General features: G+C 39.2%; 1 protein-coding gene across 2 annotated transcripts in view; it reads left to right on the top strand.

The window, feature by feature from the left end:
• Positions 1-92: 92 nt before the first annotated feature.
• The window catches only part of FBXL20 (F-box and leucine rich repeat protein 20), a 112,037-nt gene continuing 97,495 nt past the window's right edge, over positions 93-14,634 (top strand). For both annotated transcript variants that reach the window (XM_029210830.1, XM_029210829.1), the window contains exon 1: positions 93-389. In XM_029210830.1, coding sequence (XP_029066663.1) covers positions 348-389 — 42 coding nt within the window. In that variant the 5' untranslated portion in view covers positions 93-347. The remainder of the gene's footprint in view (positions 390-14,634) is intronic.

Here is a 14,634-nt window from a genome sequence, read left to right as displayed (position 1 = left end):
GCCGCCGCCGCCGCGCGCTCCTCCTCCTCCCCCTCCCCACGCAGTTCCGAGGCCCGGGCGGCTCTGCCCAATGAGGAGCGGCGTTGCTGGTAGGTGGGGAGTGTTTTTGTTTTGGGTTGAAGTTGAGGCTGAGGAGAGAGAAGAGCTAGCGACGAGCAGTCGTCGCCACACCGCGGGAGGTGGAGGAGGCCCTGACGGAGTCGAGAGGTCTCTCCTCCCCGCCGACGGCCCCTGCCCGCAGCTCCTCTGCCTCCTCTCGGTGCCGGAACTCCCGGGCCTGCCCGGGGCCCCCAGTCTTTGCACTCCGCACGCCGCAGCGCCCGGCCCCGGCCGCACCCGCCGGCCCCATGAGGAGGGACGTGAACGGAGTGACCAAGAGCAGGTTTGAGGTGTGCGCTTGGAGGGGGCTAGGGTGGCGGGAGGAAGGCGATTCCCTCTCTCGTGCCCCGAAAAATTCGCTCCGCACTGAGCCTCCTCCCTTGTCTGGCGCCGTCACCCCCCGGCCTCTAGGACTGCCAGACTTCTCTCCCCCTTCTCGCGACCCGAAAGCCCAGTGCAGCCCGGCTTCCCTCTTCCTCCCGACCGGTCGCCTCCTGCCTCTTCCACCAGCGGGGCCCCGGCGGGGGATTAGCTCTGGCGCCCTAATTCCCCCTCCCCCCAGTATCACTCAGCTTTCCATTCTTTACACAACCCTTGGCTTGCCTCCCTTCACCCGGCAGAAAAAGCATCACAGCTCCGATCGACCGGAGGGAGCTAGCTTCTTTTCTTTCTGCCACTTTCTTCGTGAAGCGAGGGGGAAATTATGGGCCAGGGGGCTTTTCTCCGAGTTTGAGAGACCTTGGTTAAACTAGGGAAGTGGGGGTGGTAGACTGAGATGATAGAGACGACCACGAGTTTTCGGTGCTGTTTGCTTTGGGTATTGTTCTGATACTTCCTCTTCTTTCCCGTTTAGTCTGTACTTTTGTAGCTCATTGTTTCTGGGAACTCTTAGACGTGTACAGGCTTTGAGGTTGGGACGAAGGTCTGAGAGACTTAAAATCCATTCAAGTCTCTTTGTCTCTAAGAACTCCACCTCTGGCGAGAGAGGTTTATAGTAATGGAATTAAGGAATGGGTGAGGAAATAAAACATCCGAAAGCGTCTTTAGAGAGTAGTCAGTGTCAGGAAGTGGTTCCTTTGGGAAGTGAAGTATCGTAGCTACAGGTGAATTACAGTAGTATAGTAATATACGGGAAGGTTTTTTGAGGGGATAAGAAAGAGAAAGAAACTACAGCAAGAAGAGTAAATGTTGCCTGGCCTTTTTTGGCAGAGAATCAGGCTGACCTGGGATCACTCACAGCTCAGTGTACATCTCACTTGGTGTTTTTCTTCATTTCCATTTGAAGGATGAAATTGTAAGACGGTGAGACAGAAGTTTCAGGAAGCTTGCCAACTAGTTGCAGAGGATGAAATTGTTACCTAAGGCCTTCAGTTTAGTCTATTCCTTGATTTCTTTTTATGCTTTTGGGAAAAATATTTTAATTTGCCCATAAAGATCAAGACAGGGAGTGTTGGGGAGAGTTTAACTGCAGAGCTACAGTGTTACTGTTGCAGGCCAGGAGTGGAGAAAAATCAAGGAATTGGTCTCCTTAGAGTTTTCATATTTAACTTCATCATGGGAAGAAATTATTATAGTAGATATGTTTTGGTGTTTAATAGAATTTTATGTTGCCCTAGTGTAGAGAGACCCAGTAAACTTAATTTATGATGGTTTCCTATTCAATACTACTGTAAAAGTCCAGACTGCCATTAAAATTACTGAATAGATATTTAGCAGTTAACAGAAATCTTCAAAGGGAAACCCAAATGCTGAAGAATTGAGAGGAGGATGGCCTTTTGCCATTACAGTCAGCTCTTTATCATTTTGCTATTCACTTTTAGGTTGTGTGAGTAATTGTTGGAAAAAGTTCTTTGTAGTTTGTGCTTTAAAAATGCATTGCTATATCCTGTTTTTGTAATTATCTTATATTTTAATTTGTAGTTTATCTGTACTGGTGGTACTAAAATAATAAGAGAATGTATTGCTTTCTTGAGCATGTCTGGGTTTTTAAAATAAATTTATTTATTTTTTATTTATTTTTATTTTTGCCTGCGTTGGGTCTTAGTTGCTGCGCGCGGGCTTTCTCTAGTTGTGGCGAGCGGGGGCTACTATTCATTGTGCTGCGCAGGCTTCTCATTGTGGTTTCTTGTCTTGTTGCAGAGCACGGGGTCTAGGCACGTGGGCTTCAGTAGTTGCAGCACACCGGCTCGTTCTGGCGCACGGGCTTAGTTGCTCCGCAACATGTGGGATTTTCCTGGACCAGGGCTTGAACCCGTGTCCCCTGAATTGGCAGGCGGGTTCTTAACTACTGTGCTACCTGGGAAGTCCTGCAAGCATGTCTGTTTACCTTGATTGGTACAACTAAAGTTTTCTGAACATGTCTAAGATAAAAAGGGAGGGAAAACTCCTTCTTCTGCAGTGTTTATTTGTAAACAAAAGGCTACTCTTATTATGAAGTGAAGTGTTCATGCTGAAATACAAATGAGAAGGGACTGGAAATGATATGTGTTAATGAGTTTCATTGTCTGATGTTTCTTAAAGTCATTTACCCCTTAATGACCTAATTTACAGGTAATAAAGCAATAAACTTTGGTCTCTCATGAAGTAATAAACCTTGCTAATTCGTTGAAAACATTTTAAATATTTACTTTCAATGGATAAAAGATGTAGGTAAGATGAAGCAGCCTTTTCATATCTAAAATATTTACATCAAATTATTTTTTTAATTCTCAAAAATCACAGGTTTTTAAAGGACTGATAATTTTATGATTGTAAGCAGATAACTCTGAAAATTTTTGTGAGTGCAGGAAATTTCTGTAGCAAATATATAACAACAAATTTCAAATTAGTTATGGTTAATACAAAAAGTGAAAGATTGTTTTCTTGGCCACATTTTTTTTTCTGGGCAGAAGATAACTAAAGCTTATTGTTTTTTATTTAATTCTTTAAAAGCTTTTTTAGGGAATATTCTGTGTATTATGCTTTTGGATGTTGTAAGTGAAGGCCACACACTTTAAATCTCACACTCAGGGGTAGAGTTGTAGAAAAAAAAAAATTTAAGTTAAAATCAAGGGAGAAGAGTACCTGTTAGGCAGCTATGTAGTATCCTATAGAATAGCCAAGTAGATGACTGTTAGATAAAAGAGTTTAAAAAAGATATGGAGGTGTGAAAATTATTGTTGTTCTTTGCTGTATCACTTTGGCATTAAATCTGTACTATAATAACCCTTATAAGTTAACATAATGCGTACTGAATTGTCTTAGTCTTCCAATTGAAATTCATTAAAATACTTTTTTTTTTCCGGTACGCGGGCCTCTGACTGTTGTGGCCTCTTCCGTTGCGGAGCACAGGCTCCGGACGCGCAGGCTCAGCAGCCATGGCTCACGGGCCCAGCCGCTCCACGGCATGTGGGATCCTCTGGGACCAGGGCACGAACCCGAGTCCCCTGCATCGGCAGGCAGACTCTCAACCACTGCGCCACCAGGGAAGCCCCAAATACTTTTATATTACTTGCAGTACACTTTGTTTTGTGGCAAATTTTGATAATTTCCTTTCAAATTTAATAATGATTATTAAATATGTCCTGTATGCCAGGTGCACTGAGCTAGATGTCTTACCTTGGTTACTTCTAATTCTCACAATTCTCTTTTGAGGAAAGCTAGGGCCCAAGAAGTATTCAAGTTGCACAGCTAGTATTTTTGGGAGCCAAGATTCCAATCTGCAATTTTTTTTTACTCCACTCTATCTTTCTGCTCTGTTTTTAGCATAAAATAGTATAAAAGCCCATAAAATGTGTGGAAAAGAGCTTTCCAAAAGTTCTTCATCCAGTATATTTTATTTTGCTTTTGCTATCGAGAGAATACAGCTATCCTTCATTTTAAGTGCTGTAGCCAATGCTATCTTAACATAGTGAAATTAATGAGACGTGTAAATATCTAAGCTAGCCCTTGAATCCAAGTTTAGATTTTTTTCAGTTAAGACTCTCTACTTGTCATACTCTTAGTAGCTCCATTATAAGAATGTAGTATTATTGGAGCAAAAAATTCTTATTTGGGTTTATTAAAAAATATAACTTAAAAAAAAAGTTATAGTGGTAACATCCACTGACATTCACACACCATTTTACAGTTTAATCAGTGCTTGGAGATGTTAAGACTCACATAGCTAGGAAGTGATGAGTTCCAATTTGGGTATTTTGAATCCCTGTTCATTATTGTTTTTCATTATACCTCACTGCCTCTCTGATAAATCTGTAATACTACAGTTTGTATGATTAGGTTGTAATATTTCTTTACCTGCTTCATTTTATTGCTTCAATTTGTCCAAAATAAGAAAAATCATAAACTGTTTTGTGGCAGAAAGAAAATACTGCTTTGGGAGTTAAGAGAACTGGATATTAGATAACCTTGATTTTTGTCACCAACTAACTGTAGCTTTGGTCATCTCTTTTCACTTCTCTGGTTTGGTCATTTACCTCTTCTGTAAGAAAAGGGAGTTAGAATCAATTATTAAGGTTCCTTTTGTTCCAGATCCTATGAATCTGTAATTTTTGAATAAAAGCCGACCTTGGTCCTTTCTTCTGAAATAGCCACTCCAGTATTTTGTTAAAGTTTGTAGGCTCAGTCACACAGTAAAGACTGCAGTAATGACCCTTTTTCTCCCTTAAGGTTTTATCTTCTAACCTAAAGAACATTCTGCATAGTAAATAACCATATTTTCCAAGTTGGTGCATGTGGAAAATGTTATATTTTCCAGTGGGTGAGAGTCATTTGTGTCACTCTATTTGAAAGGCCTTGCAATGGGAAAGAGTACTAGTAAAACTAAGGAATTTTGTTTTTAATGCTTTAGAGATTGGTTTGAAAGCAATTATCTAACATTACTATAGAAAATCCAAATTAAAAGTCTGGGCTTTTTAGGCCCATTCAGACAATCTGTCCTTTTTTGAATAGTGTTACTGATATTTCTTTATTGTATAATCATGGGTCCTTTTGAAGCACAGTACACTGTATCATGTACTTATATTGTAGTCATTCATTATTTAAAATAAACATATGTTTGTGTCTTGCTACAGTATATAAACAGTTATGTATTGAAAATTATGCTTTCCATTAAGTCATTAAATTTTTTTAACTTGGCAAAAACTTCACAAGATGTATTGTTGATATTTAATCCTAGTTATAAGATGTGATCTATTTCTTTTTTAAAAAATAAATGTATTTATCTTATTTATTCATTTTTGGCTGTGTTGGGTCTTCGCTGCTGCGTGCGGGCTTTCCCTAGTTGCGGTGGGCAGGGGCTACTCTTTGTTGCGGTGCGCGGGCTTCTCATTGTGGAGCATGGGCTCTAGGCACATGGGCTTCAGTAGTTGTGGCACGTGGGCTCAGTAGTTGTGGCTCACGGGCTCTAGAGCACAGGCTCAGTAGTTGTAGCACACGGGCTTAGTTGCTCTGCGGCGTGTGGGATCTTCCTGGACCAGGGCTCAACCCGTGTCCCCTGCATTGGCAGGCGGATTCTCAAGCACTGTGCCACCAGGGAAGCCCCGATGTAATCTGTTTCTACATTGAAGATTTTCATTCATTAAAGCAGTATTTCTGTTAGAAGTATCCACATTTTTAAAGTCATGTCTTCATGTTCTAGGCCTTTTGTCAGTTTTAGCTGTTAGTATTGGTGTTGTTTTTTAATCTTAATTTTAAAAAATCCTTCTATTTTCATCCTCAGAGTTGCCTCTTTTGAAATTTTGGTCTCATTTGTCTTCTAAATTAATGAGTACTTTTGTTATTGCTAGCCCTTAGATTACTGTTTCCCAACTGGTGACAGATTGGAAACTAAATTAAAAATTTCAGTAATCTAACTAATACTGTGGTCTTGCAAGGTATTTTTAGATGTCCAAAATAAAATATTCCGTTACACCAGGAAAATCCAAGGGAGGGAGGAAGAAGAAAGAATGCCCTTAAACTGACCAAATTTAGCTGCTTGTGCAGTTGTCTTTACACTGTTTTCCTATTTAATATCCCAGACTTAGTGGATTCTTAGATCAGACCCCTACCCAAAAATTGCCTCAGAAAAATGAAGGCATCCACCTGTGGTTTTATAGTTTTATGTCTTAATGCACTTGAACCCATTTGATAAAAAAGATTTTAACTTAATAGCAACTACAGTAGGTGGTGGTATTGAACTATGCAGTAGTATTTATGCTTGATTCATGTTGCTTTATTATATAACTTTAAAAAGAAAGGTATGTATTCAAATGTAATAAATCCAAAACAGATTTGCATTAGCTTTTGAAGACTATTTCTGTTAAAAGAATGGCTTTGCTGGCTAGTTATTTTCAGCACATATCGAGTAACGATTTAGCAGGCATGTGATTTAAAGCTATAGGTAAGTAACCTATTTATTCCCGAATCATATTTCCTCCAATTTGATTTTATGATATTCTGTTGGCTTTAATAAGCCTCATATCTGACAGTTGTAATCAGGTGGAAATGTAAGTAATTTAATCCATTTTGCTGTCTTCTAAGTTGCTCTGAGGTAAAAGTCACCTATTAAAACATGGTAGACAAGGGTTTAGTCAGTTATGAAACATATATTGGCAATGTCTTCTGTCATTTTTGTCCTTGATCCCAGGAATTTCTAGTAAAAAGTAAAAAAAGGGAAATAGAACACTGAAAGTAAATTGATTTTATGCATTACTTTGGTGCTAAGACAGAAATCATATCTAGTAACAAGGAGGTGAAGGTTGGCAATACATCGAATGCCTGCCCAGTTTTATATAATCAAATGTAAAAGCTATTGTGATATTTGTTGGTGAGTGTAACTTTCTGATTAACTGAAGGATGTAGGCAGATATAATTTCACGATCATTTATTTATTTATTTTTGATTTATTCTGCTACTTTATTTTTATATATTTCCTACATGACTTAAAGAGTTATAAATTAATTATATTTTAACAAGAGTGGATAATTACGGGTACATGCACAGACAAAACTCAAGAATTCAGAGTCAGACTGTGGTTTTTTCCCTACCTTAGAATTTGTAGCCAAGGGTTTCTTTGTTTTTTTTTCCCACCAAGAAGAAATAGATATCTCGGGGACTGAGAAAGTGGGAGATCTTTGCTGACATGAAAAGAGTTGTACTTTCAGAATGGGTTAGAACAACAAGGGGTGCATATACTAACTCTTCACGATCATTCAAAAGTAAAAAATGGAAAAGCATTCTCAGTTTTACTACAATTTACAATAATAAGAATATGCCATAGGTATAGCTATTCTGAGTACTTTTTTTTTTTTTTTACTATATGCAGTATGAAGGTATTTATGTGGCAGGAGGGACAGGCAAAAAGAAAGCAGTAAATTTCTAGATTAGGGCAGGTTTTTAAATGTAGAGTACCTCTTCTTTTATGCTTCTGTCATCCTTGGTTGACAGTTTAGGCCCTGGAAAGTTCATCGCCAACTGCCTGTATCCTGAATTGCAGTTACCAGCGAAGAGCCAGATTTGTTTTGTTCTTTGTTTTCTTTTTTCCTTTTTTGAGGTGGGTGGGGTGAAGGGAAAAAAAAGAGAAGGGATTTGCAGTTCCTTGAAAATTAACAGTTAAAAAAAAATATTTCTGAAGAACCTAGGGGCAGGACAGGAATAAAGATGCAGACATAGAGAATGGACTTGAGGACACAGGGAGGGGGAAGGGTAAGCTGGGACGAAGTGAGAGAATGGCATTGACATATATACACTACCAAATGTAAAATAGATAGCTAGTAGGAAGCAGCCGCATAGCACAGGGAGACCAGCTCCCTGAGAGCACCTAGAGGAGTGGGATAGGGAGGGTGGGAGGGAGACACAAGAGGGAGGGGATATGGGGATATATGTATACGTATAGCTGATTCACTTTGTTATAAAGCAGAAACTAACGTAACAGTGTAAAGCAATTATACTCCAATAAAGATGTTAAAAAAAAGAGAAAATTAACAATTTAATGTTAACTATAAATGTTAGCTGCAAGGTTTTCCAGAGTTTTTTGTTAGAATATGTTATCCATTTTTTTGTCATCTTATTTTTTGAACTAGATCATCTATGTACTTTAATGTTCTAATTTTTAAATTAATTTGAGTAAGGAGAGGATGGAAGCATTAAGATGGGACTTCCCTGGTGGCGCAGTGGTTAAGAATCCTCCTGCCAATGCAGGGGACACGGGTTCGAGCCCTGGTCTGGGAAGATCCCACATGATGCAGAGCAACTAAACCCGTGCGCCACAACTACTGAGCCTGTGCTCTAGAGCCCGTGAGCCACAGCTACAACTGAGCCCATGTGCCACAACCACTGAAGCCCACGCGCCTGGAGTCTGTGCTCCGCAACAAGAGAAGCCACCACGATGAGTATCCTGCACACCGCAATGAAGAGTAGCCCTGGGGCTTCCCTGGTGGTGCAGTGGTTGAGAATCTGCCTGCCAATGCAGGGGACATGGGTTCGAGCCCTGGTCTGGGAGGATCCCACATGCCGCAGAGTGGCTGGGCCCATGAGCCACAATTACTGAGCCTGCACGTCTGGAGCCCGTGCTCCACAACAATAGAGGCCGCGATAGTGAGAGGCCCGCGCACCGCGATGAAGAGTGGCCGCCGCTTGCCACAACTAGAGAAAGCCCTCGCACCGAAACGAAGACCCAACACAGCCATAAATAAATAAATAAATAGATAATATAGATAGATAGATAGAGTAGCCCTGCTCACTGCGACTAGGGAAAGCCCATGTGCAGCAACAAAGATGCAATGCAGACAAAAAATAATATAAAATTAATTAATTAAAAGAAAATGAAAACGTTAAGATGATGTCTTTAGGATTTTACAGGGGGAAGTAACTTCTGAACTATGAAGTACACGTGTATATCTATGTGACCTTGGTTTAATTGCCTTTCTGGACCCCACTGTCTGAACTCTAAGGTTCCTTCTCACATGGAAATTCTGTGATTCTCTGTAAATAAATCCCCCAACTTGCTGTGAGTTAGATACTAGATATTCAATTTATTGCCAGTGTTCTTACATTTCTTTGTTTTTAACTGCTGTTAAACACAAAACACTTACTTAGCCTTTGTGACCTGAACCTATATTCTGCTTTGGATTCCTGCTTGTTTTTGCCCTGAATTTTGATAAAAATGGAGGTGGGCACTGGCAAGAGAAAAAGACAAAAAGTATGGTATGTGTATATACCACAAGTACGTGTAAACCATATGTACATGTATATGTATATACAACTATGGTGTATCTGTCCAAATGACCTTTGCCGAGGGAGTGAGGAATGGATATGATTGTGTGATATCCTGGAGTTTAGGGTGTTATGATTCAGTTTTTAATATTTATGGAATTTATGTATTTATATATAGAGAACCTATTTAAGAGTATTAGCTTTGAAGTCTGAGTTTGAACCCTGGCTGGGAAAAAGTGTATTATAAAGGAAAGAATGTAACTAATGATTTCTTTTCATCTGATTCAATTTTATATATCAGGTTTATTGAACAGGAACATCTATGAATTTTAACCAATGTAGTTGAACAGTAATTAACAGTGTTTCAATTTGGAGTTTATACTGTAACCATTATTGCATTCATTGTTAGGCAAATGTGGATATATGTCTCCTAAGATGAGAATCTGGAACTAAATTGTAAGTTGACATTTAAAACACTCAGCTTTTACCCCAGAAACTGGTCATTCTTCCATCTCTGATTTGTAGAAAATAAAGCTATGGCATGACTGAACACGGACAAGTAAGTAGGGATGCATTTATTTTTTTAAAAGAGCACCGCATTGCTAATACCCTTTCCCCACACTCATCCTTATCAGTTTATTTGGAAAATTATTTACATGTCCTTCATTTGAAGACACTTATGTTGCAAAAATCACATCATAACTTACTTCTGCAACCCATTTGTAGGAAGGAAACATGATATATTTTGGAAGTATCCTTGGATAAGTTAAAGCATTTATTTAATAATGTAACTTTCCTAACATTATCATGAATGGTAACTTCAGGAAGATAAAGGACTTTATATTCAGTGTTCTTAGTCACAGCTGACTGGAGTTATACAAAAACAGCTTCCCAAATCTAGATCTACACAACAACAAAAAATGTAGTTTTACTGAGGTCAACACGCACGTTCCTTAAGAAAGAAAAATTGTATTTAGATTTTTTGCCTCAGAAGGTGGATTATAGGCTCTAAATGGTCCAGACAGAAAAGTTTGGTCTATAGGAATCAAGAACTCAAGGGGCCTAATGTTGACAGTACTGTGAACTCAAACTGAACGCTGGGGAAAACCACTTACTTCTCTGTCTTTACAGCTCTAAAATAAGATTTCCAATATCTATTTCCCTGTCTTAATACAAACTGTATTAATGTTAAAAATTAAACCTAATATAATGTTGTATGCCAATTATACCTCAATAGAAACAAAAAAGATTAAACCTAAAACCTCTAGTACTCCCTGAGTTAAATGGGTATTATTAAGGAGAAATAAATGAAACTAAATTTAATTTATGGCAACTGAATTCCATAGTAGAGATAAATAAGTAACAACCTGAATGTCTAATCAGAATCACCAGTGAAGTTTGTTGTACAGTACTAATCCCTTGAAACACTGGGATAAAGAGTACAAAGTTAACTTGTATTTGCAAGCTGAACTCCACGGGGAAATCAATTTACATACCATAGATTTGCCATTATAAAACCAATATCTCTTCGTAAGTTTATATCCTATCCTAGATGTTTTAGCCCTAGAAACAGGAGCAATATTTAATGTATAGCACCTAAAATACAGTTCTTTTACAACTTGTACATTTTACATGAATCAGATACATTCAGTTTTACTAATGAAACCACCACACCACACTACAGCCTCTCAAACTACCAAGAACAAATATGTCTGGGAACTCAGCAAAGCTTATCTGACCTTGTCCGGGGCACAGAAAATCTCATTATAGAAAACCAGGGCGGGCTTCCCTGGTGGTGCAGTGGTTAAGAATCCGCCTGCCAATGCAGGGGACACGGGTTCGAGCCCTGGTCCGGGAAGATCCCACATGCCGCGGAGCAACTAAGCCCGTGTGCCACAACTACTGAAGCCTGCATGCCTAGAGCCTGTGCTCTGCAACAAGAGAAGCCACTGCAGTGAGAAGCCCTCACACCTCAACAAAGAGTAGCCCCCGCTCGCTGCAACTAGAGAAAGCCCCCGCGCAGCAACGAATACCCAACACAGCTAAAAATAAATTAATTAATTAAAAAGAAAAAGAAAACCAGGGCATGGTATTGATAGTTCAGTTCTGTTCAGATTTTATTTAGCACCAATATGTGTCAGATATTGATAGGTGTTAGAGGTACAAAGCTGCTCCAAAGCATTGTCTTTTCCTCAGGGAGTTTGTTGTCTAGTTAAGAAGAAAACTGCATGAGAAAAATAATTTAGTGGGTTCTGGTAAATGCAGTGATAGCTATATGGGAGCGTGATAAGAACCAATTTCATGAAAAGCATTCACACTTTCTGTGATCCTCATACTGCTTATATGAGACGCATTACATTTTATTTAGTGCTTTTAAAAGAAAAAATCCATTGAGGCTGCTTTTAAAAAATATTAGCACTATACTGTCAGGTGTAAGAATTTATTTTTTTAATAAATTTATTTTTTATTTATTTATTTTTGGCTGCATTGGGTCTTTGTTTGCTGCACGCAGGCTTTCACTAGTTGGGGCGAGTGGGGGCTACTCTTCATTGTGACATGTGGGCTTCTCCTTGCAGTGGCTTCTCTTGTTGCAGAGCATGGGCTTTAGGTGCGTGGGCGTCAGTAGTTGTGGCACATGGGCTCAGCAGCTGTGGCTTGCGGGCTCTAGAGCGCAGGCTTAGCAGTTGTGGCGCACCAGCTTAGTTGCTCCGCGGCATGTGGGATCTTCCCAGGCCAGGGCTCGAACCCGTGTCCCCTGCATTGGCAGGTGGACTCTCAACCACTGTGCCACCAGGGAAGTCCAAAATTTATTTTAAAAAGTACAGGTATGAATTACTTATACTTATCTGTACCAGGGACAACCAAGGGAAAAGAGGCATGTTTTCATTAGTAATTTCTTTGGTTTTACTGGTACATCTTTAGGGAAACAAAACAGTGGGACTACTAATGATAGAGCTAATCAGAGTAACTGCTCTTCTCTAAAGCTGGACATTTCTCAGAGATGTAAGCAGAAATTAAACAGGGTTAGAAGAAGAGTAACAGGAAAGTAACACTTTCACCAGTAATTCCAGGAATTAATTATATAGTAGGTAGTTATACACATATTGTTCCATTTGTTTTTAAAGCAAAGAATAAATTTTGTTAAGGAATTTATGAATGACTGAATAATACTGACCCTCATTTATGGAGGGCATCCTGCTAACCTTCCTTTAGTAGGGCAGATATTTTGAACTGCCTTAAATAACCACTTAATATAGTGTTTTACACATTAAAGAACATGTTCCCATTTATGATTTCATTTGAACTTAAAAAAAAATCTTGTATGTTAGGTAGGGGATATTTTTCTGCTATTTTATAGGTAGGAAAGCAGATACTCTGGAAGGCTGTTATTTTACCAACATTAAATAGCTGAGTATAAAAGCCAGAACTTTAATCCAGTTGACTTGAAGTTTCTTATACTTGCCTCTAGGGCATGCTGACTGAGAATTTTTGTTTTGCTTGCTTGCTTCCTTTTTCTTTTTTTTTCTTTCTTTCTTTCTTTCTTTCATTCATTCATTGGAGTATAATTGCTTTACAATGTTGTGTTAGTTTCTGCTGTACAGTGAAGTGAATCAGCTGAGAATGGGTTGTTTTTTTAATTTTATTAAAAAAATTTTGGGGGGCTTTCCTGGTGGTGCAGTGGTTGAGAGTCCGCCTGCCGATGCAGGGGACACGGGTTCGTGCCCCAGTCCTGGAAGATCCCACATGGCGTGGAGTGGCTGGGCCCGTGAGCCATGACCGCTGAGCCTGCGCGTCTGGAGCCTGTGCTCCGCAATGGGAGAGGCCACAGCAGTGAGAGGCCCGCATACTGCAAAAAAAAAAAAAAAAAATTATTTTTTATTTTTATTTTTGGCTTTGTTGGGTCTTTGTTGCTGTGCACGGGCTTTCTCTGGTTGCGACGAGCAGGGGCTACTCTTCATTGCGGTGCGCGGGCTTCTCATTGCAGTGGCTTTTCTTGTTGTGGAGCACGGGCTCTAGGCGCACAGGCTTCAGTAGTTGTGGCACATGGGCTCAGTAGTTGTGGCTCGCGAGCCCTGGAGCACAGGCTCAGTGGTTGTGGCTCATTGGCTTAGTTGCTTCGTGGCATGTGGGATCATCCCAGGCCAGGGCTCGAACCCATGTCCCCTGCATTGGCAGGCGGATTCTTAACCACTGCACCACCAGGGAAGCCCCGAGAATGGGTTGTTGTGAACAGTTTACCCATTGTTATTCTTTTGATCCATAGCAAGTATTTATAAGATGTTTGGTTAGGGTTGATTAACACTTGAGTTTGTGGCGAAAGAATTGAGCAAAGTTAATTTTGTGCGGACTGCAAAACATGGGCATTGAACCTGTACTTTGGCTTACTAGCCAACTTAAGTAACTCTTAAACAGCCATGAACAAATATTCTGGATAAATCACGCTAAGTTGTAAATTCCTTTCAGATACCTATGTAATAAATTACATTTGTAGCAAAAGCTGTTAGTGTATCATTCATATGTTGAATAAAACTGATTTGATTACCTTCTTTACTATAATTCTTCCTCATGAGAACTAGGAGTGAGATACTAAAAGTTTTATAATAAGTATTTGTAGAATCTTGAATATAAGTTTATAAGGCTTCATGTTCAGCCTCTTTGCAAGTTTTGCTCTTAGGCTTGATGTATAAAGTCTGGGCAGCATTTTACTCAATTTATCATAATATATTATTAAAGATGAAAGGTAGCAGTATACCACTGTTGAGTGAAAAATAGTAAACATTTAGGATATAGTATTTTATGAATAAACAGACATGTCTAGATAAAGATCAAGTAGGTTTAGTAGAATAAAAAAATTTTAATATCAGAAAGAATACCAAGAAGCAATATTACCATCTTATAGAGTGTTTAAATTATTTAAATAATCTGAAATTTGCATTAAAAATGATCCCATCCATAAAATGCAAGCTGTTCTGGAGTTATGGCCAAGATCTATCTGACCCTTCTAACAGCTATCAAATATATATTTATATGAAATGTGTGATAATTCACTACATTACCTTTTTAGTCTTGTCTATACTATATACCTACCTAGGATCCAGTTTTATTTTTCTATACTTTACATGTTCTGGCTGTTGTCAAGTGACTGGGGTCTTGTCGGTATTTCCAGTAACGATATTGTTTCAGAGATGAATTAACAAAATGAAAAACTACAGGATTCAATTCAACATTAGGCTGGGAACCAGGGGAGAATATATATGCTCCACATTATCCTTTTTATTTTTTTAACATCTTTATTGGGATATAAATGCTTTGCAGTGGTGTGTTAGTTTCTGCTTTATAGCAGAGTGAATCAGCTATACATGT

The sequence above is a fragment of the Monodon monoceros genome, unplaced genomic scaffold (assembly GCF_005190385.1).
Source record: "Monodon monoceros isolate NGI ecotype Baffin Bay Population unplaced genomic scaffold, NGI_Narwhal_1 Super_Scaffold_9, whole genome shotgun sequence".
Lineage (NCBI taxonomy): Eukaryota > Metazoa > Chordata > Mammalia > Artiodactyla > Monodontidae > Monodon > Monodon monoceros.
The sequence above is the reverse complement of the archived record's forward strand: the minus strand, read 5'-3'. Positions and strand labels throughout refer to the sequence as shown.